The following is a 16830-nucleotide window of genomic DNA, read 5'->3' as shown; positions in this document are numbered from 1 at the left end:
TTCGTCCGTATGTCCTAGACACCAAATTCACCCTGTGGGGAAGGGATGCCATGTCTCAGTGGGGAACAAAAATTGATATCACGCCTAGACATCAAAATTTTCCCTTGCAGGCCACTGAAGCAGAGTGCCATCCACAGAAATTAACTTGGAAAACAGATGAACCCGTGTGGGTTAACCAGTGGTCGTTAAAAAAAGAAAACTTAGAGGCACTCAAAACATTAGTAGCTGAACAATTGGCTAAAGGAAATATAGTTCCAACTAACAGCCCATGGAACACACCCGTGTTTGTAATCCAAAAACCGGGAAAGAACAAATATAGGCTACTCCAAGATCTTAGAGAAGTTAATAAGGTTATTGAAGACATGGGACCCCTTCAACCAGGTATGCCATCACCTTCAATGCTCCCACAACATTGGCATTTAGCTGTTCTTGACATTAAAGATTGCTTCTTTCATATTCCACTCCACCCTGCAGATGCCCCCCGATTTGCATTTTCTGTACCATCTCTTCATCGTGAAACTCCCATGGAACGTTATCATTGGCTTGTGCTTCCCCAAGGTATGAAAAATTCCCCAACTCTCTGCCAAGAGTATATTGCTAAAATTCTATCTCCCATCCGTGCCAAAGCAGAGAAAGCCATCATCCTGCATTACATGGATGATGTGCTGGTGTGTGCTCCCAATAATCAGTATCTCGAGCAGACACTTAACATGGTGGTTGAGGCCCTAGAGGCCAAGGGCTTTGAATTACAACCTGAAAAAATGCAGAGAACAAGCCCTTGGAAATACCTCGGACTCAAAATCACAGAAACCTCTATCACCCCAATACCTGTCACCATTAATAATAACCCAAAAACACTAGAGGAAGTGCAACAGATCTGTGGGACACTGAAGTATTTAAGGTCCTGGTTAGGACTCACCACAGAGGATGTAGCTCCTCTTGCAAACCTAGTAAAAGGGGAAGGCGGTCCAGCATCCCCTAGATCCCTGACAGAAGAGGCAAGGCAGTCTCTCAAAAAGATACAAGAGCTCATTTCCACCAGACAAGCGCACAGGTATCAGCCCTCCCTACCCTTTAAGCTTGTCATTCTAGGGAAGGTACCACGCTTTCATGGCCCCATATTTCAGTGGGACAAAGAGCAGAAGGAACCCCTCATCATAATTGAATGGGTATTCCTTCCACTCCAACCTCCTAAAACCATCACACAGCCACAAGAACTAATGGCAAAAATTATCATGAAGGGTAGAGCAAGGCTCCGCACCCTGGCAGGATGTGACTTTGCATGCATCTATTTACCTGTAACAACTGACGCATTAGCTCACCTACTCCAAAATAATATAAATTTACAGTTTGCATTAGATAGTTACTCAGGCCAAATCTCAAATCATTACCCAAAACATGACATGTTTAATCTGCCATTCTCTTTCATCCCTCGAGAGATTCAAAGTAGAAAACCCCTCGATGCGATTACCGTTTTTACTGATGCCTCAGGAAAAAGTAAAAAGTCCGTGGTCACATGGAAAAATCCAAAGACACAAAAGTGGGAATCTGACATCGAGGTAATCCAGGGATCACCACAAGTAGCTGAATTAGCAGCTGTTGTTAGAGCATTTGAGAGGTTCAAAGAACCCTTTAATTTGGTCACAGACTCAGCATATGTAGCTGGAGTAACTGTTAGAGCTGAGCATGCTCTCCTAAAAGAAATCTCAAACAAGAAAATTTATGATTTGCTCTCAAAATTAATTTATCTGGTTTCCCACAGAGAGCATCCCTATTTTGTCATGCATGTGAAATCACATACAAACCTGCCAGGATTTATTGCAGAGGGTAATCGTAGAGCTGATGCTCTGGCTATGCCAGCAGACATAGTTCTATCAGCCGACTTACCAAAGCTCCCCCAAGTTTTTGAACAAGCAAAATTGAGCCATGCCATGTACCATCAAAATATTCCTGCTCTTATCCGCATGTTCCATCTGTCGCGGACACAGGCAAAAGCAATAGTGGCAACGTGTCCCAACTGCCAGAAGCTACAGCTTCCATCACTGGGCATGGGGGTCAATCCCAGAGGCATTAATAGCGGTGAAGTGTGGCAAATGGACGTCACACATTTCCCCGAATTTGGGAGATTAAAATACGTTCATGTTTCTATTGATACCTTCTCTGGTGCTATGTATGCCTCTGCACATGCAGGTGAAAAGGCTAAGGATGTTGAAAAACATCTTGTCCAAGCTTTTGCTGTGCTCGGTATACCTGAGGAGATAAAAACTGATAATGGACCTGCCTACACCTCCCAGGAGTTTAAAAACTTTCGTCAGCAGTGGGGATTTCGACATGTTACAGGTATTCCTCACTCCCCAACTGGACAAGGCATTGTTGAACGTGCCCATCAAACCCTCAAGCGAATGCTGCTACAACAATCAGGGACCACCAAACTCAACTCACCTGTCCTCAGACTCAGCAAAGCACTGTTTACCATAAACTTCCTGAATGGCACCTTTGAGGATCCAAACCCTCCCATCTATCGTCATTTCCAGAACACCAGGAGACAGAAACTGAAGGAAAATCCAGAAGTCCTGATCCGGGACCCAGAGACTCAAAAAATCCAAGGACCATACAAACTTGTAACTTGGGGACGTGGGTATGCCAGTGTATCTACCCCTCAAGGACTGAGATGGATCCCAGGGAAGTGGGTAAAACCTTATGTCACTTCCTCAAAAGTTAAGGAGGTTAAAACTGCCTCCTGGAAGAGACGCCGTAAAAAGAATCCTAATTTTGCACCTTCATGTAAACCCCCTACTGCAGATCTTTATGTTAATCCCTTAAGTTAAGTTGCACTGTTTTGCACTCAGGTTTTTGCACTGTATTTTGTAAATCTTCATCCTGATACTCCATACCATAGATGTCCTGACTAAACCCCTGAGTTTTGACTGGGGAACTAGTTTAAAGGCATCCTAGGTACTGTCGAGTTGTAGGGACGATAGATTACAATTATATTTTGCACTGTTGTTTTGTTACTGTTCTATGCACTTTTAAGTTACTAAGAGTTACAACCCAGCTTTAAAGAAAAAAAAATAGGGAATTGTTGCTGCCTGTTCTGAGCTTCCCCTCCCCCCTCCCAAAGACATGTGCTCTGAGCTCCTTTGTTCCAAGCGCGGGCAAAGCCAAATGTAACTCAGACTCTTCAGCAGTGTCTGATTGGCCGCTCGCCCCGGGTCCGCCCCCAGTCCTCCCCTTTCCCCTTCTCCGAATAAAAGATGGTCGAGGGGAGGCAAACGCTCTCTCTCAGCTCAGCTACTTTCCTGTAAACATCTCTGGTTGTCTGTCTCATTTGAAAGCTTCTAACTGCAGGGAATTGAGCGAGCAGGGAGCTATATTTCTCCCTCTTTGCTTCTGCTGATGGTATTTGCTCTGCAGCTGATTCAGGTACCGATTCTAGAGCTACTAAAGTGCTAGATCGCCCTTGCTACCTCTCAAGGCTGCTCGAGGCTTTCTAAGGCATTGAAATACAAGCGCTAGCCGGTATAAAAGCTGAAAAGATACCTTCCACATCTCTGGACCCAGGGCAGCTCCCACCAAAGGCCCTCCTCTGATTTTGTTCCCAATCCACCAGCTAAAACAACCATGGGTGAGGTGATGAAGGCTGGCAGTGAAATGTCACTGTAAGATCTTGCTGCACTTGGCTTCTGGCTCCTTCCTGAGAGCTTTGCCATCAAGGGCAGAACATCTTCTCCTTGCTGGTGTGAGGAACGAGACAACTCTTAGAAAAATTAAAATAATTTATTAAAACAGAAAAAAAATTGAAAAATTATAAAAATCAGGAAAATATCAAAATTTGGGATCCTAGTGGCTCTAGAGGTATTCCCGGGAACGCAGGGATTAGAGATCTTTGGGCTTTTACAGCACTGGACCTCCGGTGGAAAACTTGCAGTGCTGGGCTGACTTTTAGCTAACCCAAAAGTCAGAGAAAAATTATTGAAGGCTCCTAAATAAGAGTAAGGCTTAAGTGCCCAGCACTGGCGCCCACCACAGCTAAATCTGCAGTGGTCTGCACCTGCTCTGAGGCTGACTCACTATTTTATAGTTCCTTTGCTCCGCCCCAGTCCGCCCACAGACCGCCCATGGCACACCCCTTTGGTTCTAAGTGATTGGTGCTTTCCTTTGACAGATTATCTCTGTCTACCAATAGCTCGTCGTTGTCAGGGGGGTAGTAGCAGCTGGAGTAAGAGTGGTAACATGTCCTTATTAAGATTCAGGTTGCCATGGAGCTTACTTACAGACCAACGGCCAAAGGTCTAAAACTGGCTGTTGGCTGTTAGAAATTGGGGTTTGGAGCTAGTTCTGAGCAAAGTAGAAACCCTTAAAATAAATATTAAAATACATCCAACACATCTTAAAACATTTGCAAAAGTATACAGAGAACATGAGAAAAACAACTCTTTTTAAAGTTGGAAGGGGAATTTTAACTGGGACTGGTGCAGATAAACTGCTTTGAACAAGTGAAAACACTAATAACAGAACTTGATATTTGTACCTGGACTGATGGGTGAACATTAACACTCAATTAAAGTTGTGTAACCCAAAATTAACTAACCAAAACACTTAACATGCAAAGACCAAGCTAATTAGGGGGTTCATGTATGACACTGGGAACTGGAATTCCAGATCCCTGGAGGGTGTGCCGTGGATCCCAGAGGGGCATTGCCGAGGCTCGCAGGGTGCTGGTCCTGCCGTGCCTCCCACGGGAGCCGTGCAGGGCCAGGGGACAAGGTCCAGCAGCTGGGTGGGCTCCCAGAGCAGACAGCAAAGGCTGCTTTGCTGGACATTTCCCAGCACATTCCCAGCTGGAAGCAGAGGGAGGAAGGAAAGGGAAGCGAGTCCCTGCCAGAAGCCCAGAAGGATTGGGGTGGGAAGGGACCCTGCCCGTGGGTTACTGGGCTGAAAGCCAAGTGGAGCAAGACCTTACAATGCCATCTGCCTGCCAGCCTGTGCTGCTGACAGGAGCAGGGGGCCACTTTAGCCCTCTGTGGGTGGGACCAAACTGTGCATTCCACTCCCCTTATCTCATGTCTGATGAGCTGTTCATGATGGGTCGTTTGCAGGAGCTGCCCAGTGCACCCCTGACCCCTCAGGCTATGAGGAGCTGGCTGTTAAATGAGATAAGGAAGGAGAGGCAAACCCTGGGAGGCAGGGCAATGTTTCTTTTTCTGCACACCAATGACTCAGCTGTGATAACTCCCTCCGGAGTAGCAGCAGCACAGTCCCACCCAGCCTGAGGGCTCACCTCTGCTGATGGGCCATCATGGACTGAATGGCCCCAGCACAATGGGCAGCTGCAAGGACTGAGACCATCAAGGCTCCCAAAATATCCCATGACTCCCAGGATGACATCGTTCCATTGTGAAACTGCCCGCCCTGGAGGAGGGGCTGAGCATTCCCACCTGAACCTGAGCATATAAAATCTGGGTTTGGGGCCTTCTGGCAACACTTAACAGATCCAGGGCAGGAGCAGGACTCCAAGAGGACTGTGACCACCGCTGTTGACAAGACTGCTCCCATCACTTGGACAGGACTGTGTCCACCACTCTGACCAACAGGTTTTGTTTTCTTTCCTTTTGCTTTGCATGCAGCGGGACCAGGTGGTGCTCAGCACAGGAACTAACCACCACCGTTCTGCTCTTGTCCCAGGGTGCCTGGTTATACTTAGCCTTTGTGGGTTACAGCTGTATCATGGTATTTCTTGTCATCTCTTTGGTGAATTGTAATTCCCACCTTAATCTCTCTTGAGGCAGATCAGTGGGGTTCATTTCTCATGCCAGGTAAAACCAGCACGGTGTTTGAGAGGATTTTACAGTCATGATACAGCCGGTGACTTCTAGAGAAAGACTTGGGCAGGAGGAACCGCTAAGCCAACACACTCACACCTTGTTTTTCCCTCCACACCAGGATTTCCCACTCCCAAACCTTGGCCAGATGGAGGAGGAGGCTGTGAGGAAGAGGAAGATGCCCCGGAACACCCAGGCAGGTGAGGAGGAAGTCCCTGCCCCTTTCCCCCTCTCTCCTGCTCCATCTCCCAGCCCAGCATGGCCCCCAGCTGCAGGACAACCCCGCTGCCGATGCCATCCTGCGGGGGACGGACTGGGGGGATCTCCTTCCCCTTCCCCGTGGCACGCAGGCAAATGCCATCCTCTCCTTGTCCTTCCTCCCCCAGACAAGGAGCTGAGGACAGAGCCCAGGGAGGACAAATCCCCGCGGCAGAACCTGGTGGAAGAGGCCATTTTGAGCAGCTCCATGGCGCAGGAATCCAGCGGGGAGGAAAACCACTGGAGATCCCACAGGAGGAGGGGCTGCAAACGCAGCCCAGGGAGCTGTGAGGAGGAAAGACCCACCCTGTGCCGGGATGGCGGCCGGAGATCCAGCCAGAGCTCAAACCTGGTGGTCCACGAGCAGTGTCATGCTAGGGAGAAACGCTTCAAGTGCTTGGAATGTGGGAAGAGCTTCAGCAAGAGCACCACCCTGATCCACCACCGGTTGATCCACACTGGGGAACGGCCCTATGTGTGTGGGGAATGTGGGAAGAGCTTCAGCACAAGCTCCAACCTGATCCGCCACCACCAGGTCCACACAGGGGAACGGCCCAATGTGTGTGGGGAATGTGGGAAGAGCTTCAGCCAGAGCACCACCCTGATCCGCCACCGCCAGGTCCACACAGGGGAACGGCCCTATGTGTGTGGGGAATGTGGGAAGAGCTTCAGCTGCCGCTCCCACCTGATTTGCCACCAGATGATCCACACAGGGGAACGGCCCTACGAGTGTGGGGAGTGTGGGAAGAGGTTTCAGACCAGCTCCAGTCTCCTCCAGCACCAGCGGATTCACACAGATGAGAGGCCCTTCTGCTGCCCCGACTGCGGGAAGGGCTTCAGGTACAACTTTGACCTCACCAGGCACAAACGCATCCACACCGGGGAGAGGCCCTACGAGTGTCCTGAGTGTGGGAAGAGCTTCTCCAGGAGCTCTCACTTGACCACACACCAACAGTGCCACCAGTAAGGGAAGCCCTGCGAGTGCCCTGAGTGCAGGAAGAGCTCCAACTGCATCTCGCAGCAGAGGATCCATGTGGGGTGATGCACAGTGACCCCCGTTGGGCAGAGACCTGGTGACCCCTGTTCCAGATGATCCCCATGGTTGCGGGGAATGTTTGAGAGATTTATTTCACTTCTCATTCTCGTGCTCTGATTTCATTGCTAATAAATGCAATCCCTGTCCCCAGACTGGGTCTGTGTTTCCATGCTGGTGATCGGGGCAGGAGCTCTCCTGGTCCTTATCTCAGCTCCTGGGCCTTTCCTCAGCCAATCAAAGAAGTCACTAAACAATTTTTAGCCACTCTGAGCTTTTCTCGCTGATGACTGCCCAGGTGCCAGGTGGATCTGCCACACCCAGAGCTCCCCACCTGGGGCCCCCCCTCACCCCCAGTGCCCCCTGGGAGCAGAATTAAGGGAGAGGGGAGGTTTCAGCACCTGCCCAGTGCTGGGGATGGGGCAGCTGGGGCCATACTGGTGGCACTGGTGGTGCTGGGAGCCCCCCGGCCACAGGCATGGAGCTCTCAGGTGAGCCGAGGGGGTGGAAGAGGACTCGGGTATGGTGGGGAAGGTGGGGAGAGGAGGGAAAATGGGTGTGTGGGACCCATAAAATGAGTTGGAGGGGGAGTGGGACCCCCTAAAGCAAGAATGGGAAAGGGGCTGAGGACTGGGGGATGATGGGAGAGGAATGGAAAGGGTGGGATCTGAAAACTGAGCAGGAGGGGGCTGGGGATTGGGAGGATTGTGTGAAAAGGGTTGGGAAAGGGTCAAAAGTGGGGACTGGGACCCCCAAACTGATGGGGGCAGGGGCTGGCAGCTGGGGATTGATGGGAAAGGAGGGGAGTCAATGGAAAAAGGGTGGAAATGAGGGTGGGACTTTGGGAAGGAAGGTCCCATGGCGGCCGTGGAGCAAGGGCTTATGGAGTGGGGATCCAGGGTGGCTCCCTGAGCTCTTGGCTTGCTGTAGCGTGCTGGGGGCTGCTGGGGGAGCACCCCCTGACCTGTGTCCTGCTTACACAGGGCTCGTCCAGCACGTGGTAAAGTCCGAGTGTCGCTTTATTAATGGTACCAAACAGGCAAGGTTGGTGGTGAGGTTCAGCTACAGCCTGGAGCAGCTCCTGCACTTGGACAGCAAGGTGGGGCACTGCGTGGGGGACACACGGTATGGGGAGAAACAGGCCCGCTACTGGAACACTGTCCTGGGGTGATGTTATGAGGCTGCTTTATTCCTTAACCCTCCGCTCAATGCCCAAGGACGCTGTGTCTTTAGGATGGACCCAGGGCTGGGGCTGGATCCACGGGGCCCGGGTGCGGGTCGGTTCAACAGCTAGAGCCCAACGGTTCGGGGGCTCCGGGGTCTCGGCAGGGCCTGGGAGGGAGTGCGCCGGGAGCGCTGTGTGGCTCCTTGGGTTTTTGGTGTTCTGGCTAGCTGGAAAATGGTTCTGTTGGTTTTTCTTGTTCTTTTTCTCTTCCCTCCCCTTGCCTCACTGCCTCCCTTCCCTTCCCTACGATCCAGGGAGCCTGCGAGTTGGCACTGGTGGGCCCGCGGGGTGGCCCTGGCTGGTCCGAGCCCATGTGTCTTTTCCTTCTCCAGGAATTTGTTGTACTTCGGGGGTTTTTTTTCCCCCTGTTCTACCCTGCTTTGTTTGGTGTTAATAAACAGTTTGGGGTTTATTTCCCACTTCCAGTTCTTGTGACCCACTTGTCTTACTGGTGGAGGAAAAGGGGAGGCCCTTTTCCCTTTGGAGGAGACATTCATTCCAGAGTGTTTCCTCCTGAGGTCTTGTCTCCAAAACCAAGACATAAATTTGGCGCCCAACTTACGGGGCACGTGGAAGCGGAAAAAAAATTAAAATCATTTTGGTTCTTCTCTAGAAGTCACCGGGTGTATCATCCCTGTAAAATCCTCTCAAACACCGTGCTGGTTTTAACTGGCATGAGAAATGAACCCCACTGATCTGCCCCAAGAGAGATTAAGGTGGGAGTTACAATTCACCAAAGAGATGACAAGAAATACCATGATACAGCTGTAACCCACAAAGGCTGAGTATAACCAGGCACCCTGGGACAAGAGCAGAACGGTGCTGGTTAGTTCCTGTGCTGAGCACCACCTGGTCCCGCTGCATGCAAAGCAAAAGGAAAGAAAACAAAACTGTTGGTCAGAGTGGTGGACACAGTCCTGTCCAAGTGATGGGAGCAATCTTGTCAACAGCGGTGGTCACAGTCCTCTTGGAGTCCTGCTCCTGCCCTGGATCTGTTAAGTGTTGCCAGAAGGCCCCAAACCCAGATTTTATATGCTCAGGTTCAGGTGGGAATGCTCAGCCCCTCCCCCAGGGCGGGCAGTTTCACAATGGAATGATGTCATCCTGGGAGTCATGGGATATTTTGGGAGCCTTGATGGTCTCAGTCCTTGCAGCTGCCCATTGTGCTGGGGCCATTCAGTCCATGATGGCCCATCAGCAGAGGTGAGCCCTCAGGCTGGGTGGGACTGTGCTGCTGCTACCCCGGAGGGAGTTATCACAGCTGAGTCATTGGTGTGCAGAAAAAGAAACACTGCCCTGCCTCCCAGGGTTTGCCTCTCCTTCCTTATCTCATTTAACAGCCAGCTCCTCATAGCCTGAGGGGTCGGGGGTGCACTGGGCAGCTCCTGCAAACGACCCATCATGAACAGCTCATCAGAAATGAGATAAGGGGAGTGGAATGCACAGTTTGGTCCCACCCACAGAGGGCTAAAGTGGCCCCCTGCTCCTGTCAGCAGCACAGGCTGGCAGGCAGATGGCATTGTAAGGTCTTGCTCCACTTGGCTTTCAGCCCAGTAACCCACGGGCAGGGTCCCTTCCCACCCCAGTCCTTCCGGGCTTCTGGCAGGGACTCGCTTCCCTTTCCTTCCTCCCTCTGCTTCCAGCTGGGAATGTGCTAGGAAATGTCCAGCAAAGCAGCCTTTGCTGTCTGCTCTGGGAGCCCACCCAGCTGCTGGACCTTGTCCCCTGGCCCTGCACAGCTCCCGTGGGAGGCACGGCAGGACCAGCACCCTGTGAGCCTCGGCAATGCCCCTCTGGGATCCACGGCACACCCTCCAGGGATCTGGATTTCCAGTTCCCAGCAAGGAGAAGATGTTCCTGCCCTTGAAGGCAAAGCTCTCAGGAAGGAGCCAGAAGCCAAGTGCAGCAAGATCTTACAGTGACATTTCACTGCCAGCCTTCATCACCTCACCCATGGTTGTTTTAGCTGGTGGATTGGGAACAAAATCAGAGGAGGGCCTTTGGTGGGAGCTGCCCTGGGTCCAGAGAGACACTGAGAGACAAACAGAGCAGGCAAAGAAAGGCAGAAGAGGAAGGAGGACACAAATACAGCCAGCTGAGAAGGTGGCACTCTGGAAACCAGACCAGAACTGACTGAAAATAAACGTGACAGAAAGAAATAATTTGGAATTTTGATTTCCTATCAAATACCATTTCCTGCCTTTCTCACAAACCTCCTCCTGCTGTCATTCTGCAGGGCTTTCACAAAGTGCTCTGCTCTGAGTGGATGTTCCAGGCTGCAGACACAAGGAAACCCGGAATGGGCTTCTTCCTGCTCCTGGGGAGTTTGACATCCTCACCTGAGGAGATGAGGAGGCAGCAGAAGAAAAGGGCAGCTGGGGTTCACCCTTCCACAGGAATAAGAGGGGGAAAGTCTCTCGTCCTCTCTGTCGCTGCTCCCACAGGGATGTGAAGGCTGATCCCAGACCCCCAAGGGTCACATTCAGGGCTGCCTTCCCGCAATGCTCGCGTGGAATGGAGGGGCAGCGTGGCAGCACCTGGATCTTGGACCACCCAGCTGCCCCCCATGTTTGGAGGTGCCTGAGGAGGGCTGGGACGGTGCCAGGGACATCCTGCAGTGACACCTCAGCTGTCCCACTCTGCGTGTGCTCAGTCCCAAACCTCACCCTGATCCTGATCTCAATCTCACACCACGTTTAGACAAACTCACCGTCCCATGTTTAATCTCATCCCATTCTCAGAATCATCTAGCCCCAGACCCAATCCCAACCCCAGCCCTAAAGCCAATCCTACATTTAGCCTTAACCCCAATCCCAGCTGTAATCCAAATCTCAGCCCTAACTCCAACCCCAGCCCCAATCCCAGCCCCTTCCTAAACCCTCAGCCCCAAACCAAATCCCACGTTTAGCCCGCGCTGCAATCCCGGCTGCAATTCCAGCCCCTGCCCCAGCCTCCAGCGTTATCCCAAATCCCATGTTCAGGTCTAATTCCAAACCCAGCCCCAATTCCAACTCTAACCCCAACCCCAGTGCCAAATTTAGCCCTAACTCCAGCCTCAACACCAGCCCCAGTCCACACTCCAGTCCCACATTTAGCTCTAAATCCAAACCCAGCCCCAGCGGCAGCCCACATCCCATACCATTATTAGAACTTATCCCAATCCCAGTCCCAGTTCCAGCCCCAATCCCAGCCCCAGCCCACACACCAATCCCACCTGTCGTGGGTTAGCAAAGCATAGTCTCGGAAGTGATGTTCTTGCAAAGGGGTGCTTACAGCTCCTCTGTGACCTGACAGAACCTATCAGCTGGCCAGTTTGAGTATGGACAATTCTTTAAACCACTTAAAATTGTGACCGCCTCTGTGATCCACACGTAAGAATAGACAAAGCCCGGGAAGAGCTCTCTCTCGTTTCTGGCACTGGGACAGGTGGCTGCAGGTCTAATGCAGGGCCCAGCAAGCCTGGCCCGGGCCCTACTGGGGCCAGGCCAGGCTGGGCCACGGCCATCCTGGAGCCGATGGGCCCTGGTCCACCCGCGGAACTCCCCCAGGGCCCTGCTATGTGCAGACGTGCTCCCCCTCTCCAGTGTGGCCAAGATTCAGCTGAAGCTGCCCTGCTGTCTGGCAAAAGATCATGTGAGCAACAGCGATAAGCGACATTCCCGCTGCAAGGCCTGGGTGACATTAACCCTTTTAGTGCTGTGAAGAGCTGAAAACCTGAGGGAAGAGAAAGAGGAGAGGCTTAAAGCTGAAATTCTGTTGGAAAGTTATGATGTATCAGAGCACCCGTTGTAATTTCATGAAGGCATGGGGGGTGGAGCATTCAACGTGTACTTGAGAGCAAAAGCACCTGTGCTGAGATAGGCAGATGCTGAAGCAGCTGTAATTTCATGAGAAGTTTGAATAGGGAGAGATGGAAGCGATGAGGACTTTTGCTCCAAATGGAAAAGGAGAAGACCTCAGTTCCTAGAGATGCTCCCAGAGATAGTCCTAGAGATGAAGATGAGGAAGACCCTTTGCTCCCAGGGAAGGAGAAGGGCCTCTGTTCTTAGAGATGAAATGCTCCCAGAGATGGGTGAAGAGAACTTTTATTTCTGGACGGCTCAACCTTAAAATTGCACCCCAGTAGCTCAAGATTGGACCCTCAAAAGCAGTTGTGGGAAAAGCTGCAGGTCGTGGGAGGGGACTCTCAATGATGAGAGCAGAGAACCAACCCAGGCGGCTGTCTCGTTGTGATAATGTTTTCATAGCATGGGCAAGAGAGACTCCTCTTCCTAAATGGACTGAACAAGGTTATTATGGAAGTGGTAAACAGACTGAACATCTCAAGGGTCGTCTTTTTACATTGTCAGTGGGAGAACGGAGAAAGGTGGGGGTGGGGGGGAGGAGAAGTATTCTGAAGGTGTGGTATGACTTTTTTCTTCTTTTAGGTCTGTTCATAAACTTGTTTATATTCTTTCAAGTTTGGTGCCTGCTTTGCATTTCTCCTAATTCTTATCTCACAGAAGGTAAACAGTAATGAGTATTTTGGACCAAACCACTACACACCTTTAGCCCTGACCCTCGTCCCAGCTCTAAGCCCACCCTCAGCCCTGCCCCCAGCCCCCTCTCAGCCTAAGCCAGCCCAAATTCTGGTTTCAGTGCAACCCCTCCCCCACCCCATTCCTGGCCCCGCCCCTGCCTGAAGCCACGCCCACCCCATCCCTCTCAGAACCTGCGCCCTCTCGGCCAACCACGTTCCTTTCTCATCTTCGTTGTTCCGCCCCTCATTATTTGTACCTCGGCATCCATTGGCTGCTGCCACAGGGGGCGGGGCTCCCATGCCCATATAAAGGGGCGATCGTGGGCCGTTGTTTAGTGCGGGATCCGGTGCTGCTGCGGCGCAGAGGAGTGGGGAGAGAGGAGCGGAGCGGGGTGAGCGGAGTGGAGTGGGCAGAGTGCAGGGGTGAGAGCCGAGTGGAGAAGACAGAGCCGAGTGGAGCTCCGCGCCCTTGGCCCCGAAATGCGTGAACCCCGCGACCAGCTCAGGCTGGAGGATGTGTGGGTGGTTGGGGGGAGGTGGGAGCGGCGCCTGCCCCCGTGGGCCCGATTGTAGCACGATGTGGAGGGGAATCCCCAGCCCGGCTCCCTCGTGCCCCAAGCCGCCGCTGCGCCCCGTGTCGCCGTCACCGGTAACGGGTGCGTGGGCCGGACATCAGCGGCCGCAGCGAGCAGAGCGAGAGGGACACAGAGCTCCCTCCCCGAGGGTGCAGACACGGAGAGCCCCACGCCCCCTCACATACGGGTGGAGGACAAAGGACACCCCCAGCTCTCCCCAAAGGGGAGAAGGACAGAGACCCCCTGGCCCACCCATAGTGGAAGTGGATGGACACCACTGCGGTTCCCCTCATGGTTCCCCCAAGGGTGAGGAAGATGTAGACCCCCTTGGGCCCCCTAAAGGGGAAGATGATAGAGACCTGCCCGTGGCCTTTCCCCTGGGCAAGAAGGATGGAGACCACCCCTGCCCCCCCCAAAGGTAAAGAGGATGGAGACCACCCCCAGACTCCTCCCTAAAGAGGAAGAGGAGGGAGGCCTCCCTGGGGCAAGAAGAACAGGGACCACTAGGGTTGCCCCAAAGGTAAGGAGGAGGCAGAATCCCCCAGGGCGACGAGGACAGAGAGCACCCCTGTCCCCTGCAAAGGTAAGGAGAATGGAGTCCAGCCACTGTCCTCCCAAAGGAAAGGAGGATGAGGATGCTTTCGCCCTCCCAAGTGGGAGGAGGACAGAGATAACCCTGGCCCCACATTTGGGATAGGAGCACAGCAATCCCCCCCAATCCATCCCATGGGAGAGGAGGACGCACAGCCCGGGATTGTTTCTGTCCCTCTCCTACCTGGGGAGTCCTGGGGGGGTCTCCAAGCCGTTCTTGTCTGGGAAGGATTGGGGGGTGGGGATGGTCTCTGTCCCTCTCACCCCACTCGGTGCCCGGTGAGGGTCTCTGTCCATCTCCCCTTGGGATTCTTGGGAGGTGCTTGTGGGGCTTTGGGGGTGTCTCTGTCGCTCTCACCCCAATGGTGCTTGGGCGGGGTCACCCCAGGGGTGAGAGGGACAGAGACCCCCCCGGCCTCCCCAGGTATGAGAAGGTTGGAGAGCCCCTGAGCACACTCAGCAGTGAGAGGGACACAGAGCTCCTGGTCCCCAGCCCTGCACAAGCATTCCCTGGGACGAGAGGGATGGAGATGCCCGAGCATCCCCAAGGGTGAAAGGGACAGGGACACCCCTCAGGAATGTCCTGGGATGAGAGGGACAGGGACACACCCTTGGGAATGCCCTGGCATTAGAGGGACAGGGACAACATTACCGAGCCCCTCCCCAGAATCCCCCAAGGAGAGAGACACAGAGACCCCTTGAGCATCCCCTGGGCACTGGACAAAATAAACTTGGCAAAAATCAAACTTAACTCTACACAAAATGCTTGGAGGAATGTTTGCTCTTTCCACAAGTCACTTGTGATGAAAACGCAAACAAACCCCAAGCATGAATGAACCAACAGCACAAGCAGTTATGGTGGCAATTCAAAGGTCCAGCGGTTCCCACACAGCTCCAGCTCAGCTGCTGGCAGGTTCCTGTAAAAGAAAAGTGAAAAGTTCAGCCTGGTACAGATGATTTAAAGGAAGGATAAACTCTGTGTAGCTGTCACAGAGGTGACAGGGATAAAGAGAAAAATGATTCTCACATTTGGCAAAGGCCCCCAGGCTGTGAAAGAGAAAAGGGGGGAGAGCAAGGGAGTGACAGGGACAGAGACCTCCCCTGGGGAGGGGCGAGTGTGACACTGTCCCCTGTGTGTGTGGCCTTCCTGGGGTGGGGGTTTCACACCGGAGCCAGTCTGGGTAAGGGGGGTGGTGTTCACTCCCCCTGGGCAGGGGTTACCCCACACCCCCAAACTCCCCTCCTACCCCCTTGGTTGGGGGATGGAGGTGCAAACCTGGCCTCAGCAAATGGGTCTGGGGGCTGGGGCCTCCCCCAGCCCGACCCCAGCCAGGGCTGATTTTCAGGACAGCCCTGGCCTTGGCTTTCTGGTGGATTCATTCTTCTCCCTCAGCCTTGTTTCCTTCTCCCTAGACCTGAGATCCCTGGGTAAGAGTCCCCTTTCCCTGATCTCAAGGTCCCTTAGCTCAAGGTGCAGCCCAAAGTTCCCCTCAGGAGGCACATTCAGGGACGGAGGAGCTTGGGTGGTCACAGCTCCTTTATACAGTTCTGCCATAATGGGCAAAAAGCCCTTCCTAACAATGTTTTGGCCGTGAACCACAACATTTCAGTCTCTCGGCAGCCCCCAGAGCATCCCCCGTGTTGCCAGATGGAAAATCCTCTGTGCCGGCTGGGCTGCCACAAGGCTCATTCCTCAAACCTGTCTTGGGGCTGAGTCAGGGATTGTCATAGGTTAGCAAGCATAGTCGCAGAAGGGATGTCCTTGCTAAGGGGTGCTTACAGTTTCCTCTGGGACCTGACAGAACCTATCAGCTAGCAAGTTTGGATATGGACAATTCTTTAAGCCACGTAAAGTTGTGACCGCCTCTGTGATCCACACTTAAGAACAGACAAACTCCCCCCTAAGCTCTCTCTCATTTCCGGCTCTGGGGCAGGTGGCTGCAGGGCCCGAGCGGGGCCCAGTGGGCCAGGCCCAGGCCCTGCTTGGGCCAGGCCAGGCCGGGCCACGGCTCCAGGATGACCCCCCCCAGCAGGGCTGTGGGCCGCCAGAGCGGCTTGGAACCACCCCCCTCCACTGCGGCCAAGATTTCAGCAGAGCGGCACCACTGTCCGGCAGAGGTCAGGTGACCAACAGCAATAAGCCACATTCCAGCTGCAAGGCCGAGGTGAGAGTAACACTTTTATTGCTGTGAAGAGCTGAAAACCTGAGGGAAGAGAGAGAGGAGCTGTTTAAAGCTGAAATTCTGTTGTGAAGCTCTGATATATCAGAGTATCTCGTCGTAATTTCAGAAAGATATGGGGGGTGGAGTGCTGAACTTGTAAGCGAAAGCACCTGCGCTGAGATAGGCAGATGCTGATGCAGCTGTAATTTCATGAGAAGTTTGGACAGGGAGAGATGGACTTTTGCTCCAAATGGGAAAGGAGAAAACCTCAGTCCCTAGAGATGCTCCCAGAGATAGTCTTAACGATGAAGATGAGGAAGACCCTTTGCTCCCAGGGAGGGAGAAGGGCCTCTGTTTTTTGTTTCTGAACGGCTCAACCTTAAAATTGTACCCCAAAAAACTTCAAGAGTGGACCCTTGAAAGCAGTTGTGGGAAAAGCTGCAAGTCGGGGGAAGGGACTCACATGCAGGCAGAGAGACTCCTCTTCCTAAATGGACTGAACAATATTTGCAAGTGGGCGGCTGTCTCGTTGTGATACTGTTTTCATGGCACGAGCAAGAAGAGACTTTCTAAATGGCCTGACCAAGGTTATTATGGAAGTGGTAAACAGACTGAACATCTTAAGGGTTGTCTTTTTACATTGTC

The 16830-nt window shown here is 52.8% G+C and overlaps 2 protein-coding genes and 1 long non-coding RNA gene across 3 annotated transcripts in view; 2 read left to right on the top strand and 1 right to left on the bottom strand.

Moving 5' to 3' along the window:
* LOC125318998 (zinc finger protein 91-like) overlaps nucleotides 1–16830 on the top strand; it is a 156655-nt gene that overhangs the window by 91941 nt on the left and 47884 nt on the right. The window contains 1 exon segment of the mRNA XM_048289961.1: nucleotides 6417–7043. Within this exon segment, the coding sequence (XP_048145918.1) occupies nucleotides 6417–7043 (627 nt within the window).
* Nucleotides 1–16830, bottom strand: part of LOC125319000 (zinc finger protein 850-like) — a 74220-nt gene that overhangs the window by 23756 nt on the left and 33634 nt on the right. The window lies entirely within an intron of this gene.
* On the top strand, nucleotides 5430–6235 carry LOC125319031. The gene is made up of 3 exons (XR_007200569.1): nucleotides 5430–5594; nucleotides 5944–6022; nucleotides 6209–6235. It is a non-coding gene; the product is annotated as an uncharacterized LOC125319031 (long non-coding RNA).

The sequence above is a fragment of the Corvus hawaiiensis genome, chromosome 35, assembly GCF_020740725.1.
Source record: "Corvus hawaiiensis isolate bCorHaw1 chromosome 35, bCorHaw1.pri.cur, whole genome shotgun sequence".
In the NCBI taxonomy this organism is placed as follows: domain Eukaryota; kingdom Metazoa; phylum Chordata; class Aves; order Passeriformes; family Corvidae; genus Corvus; species Corvus hawaiiensis.
The sequence above is the reverse complement of the archived record's forward strand: the minus strand, read 5'-3'. Positions and strand labels throughout refer to the sequence as shown.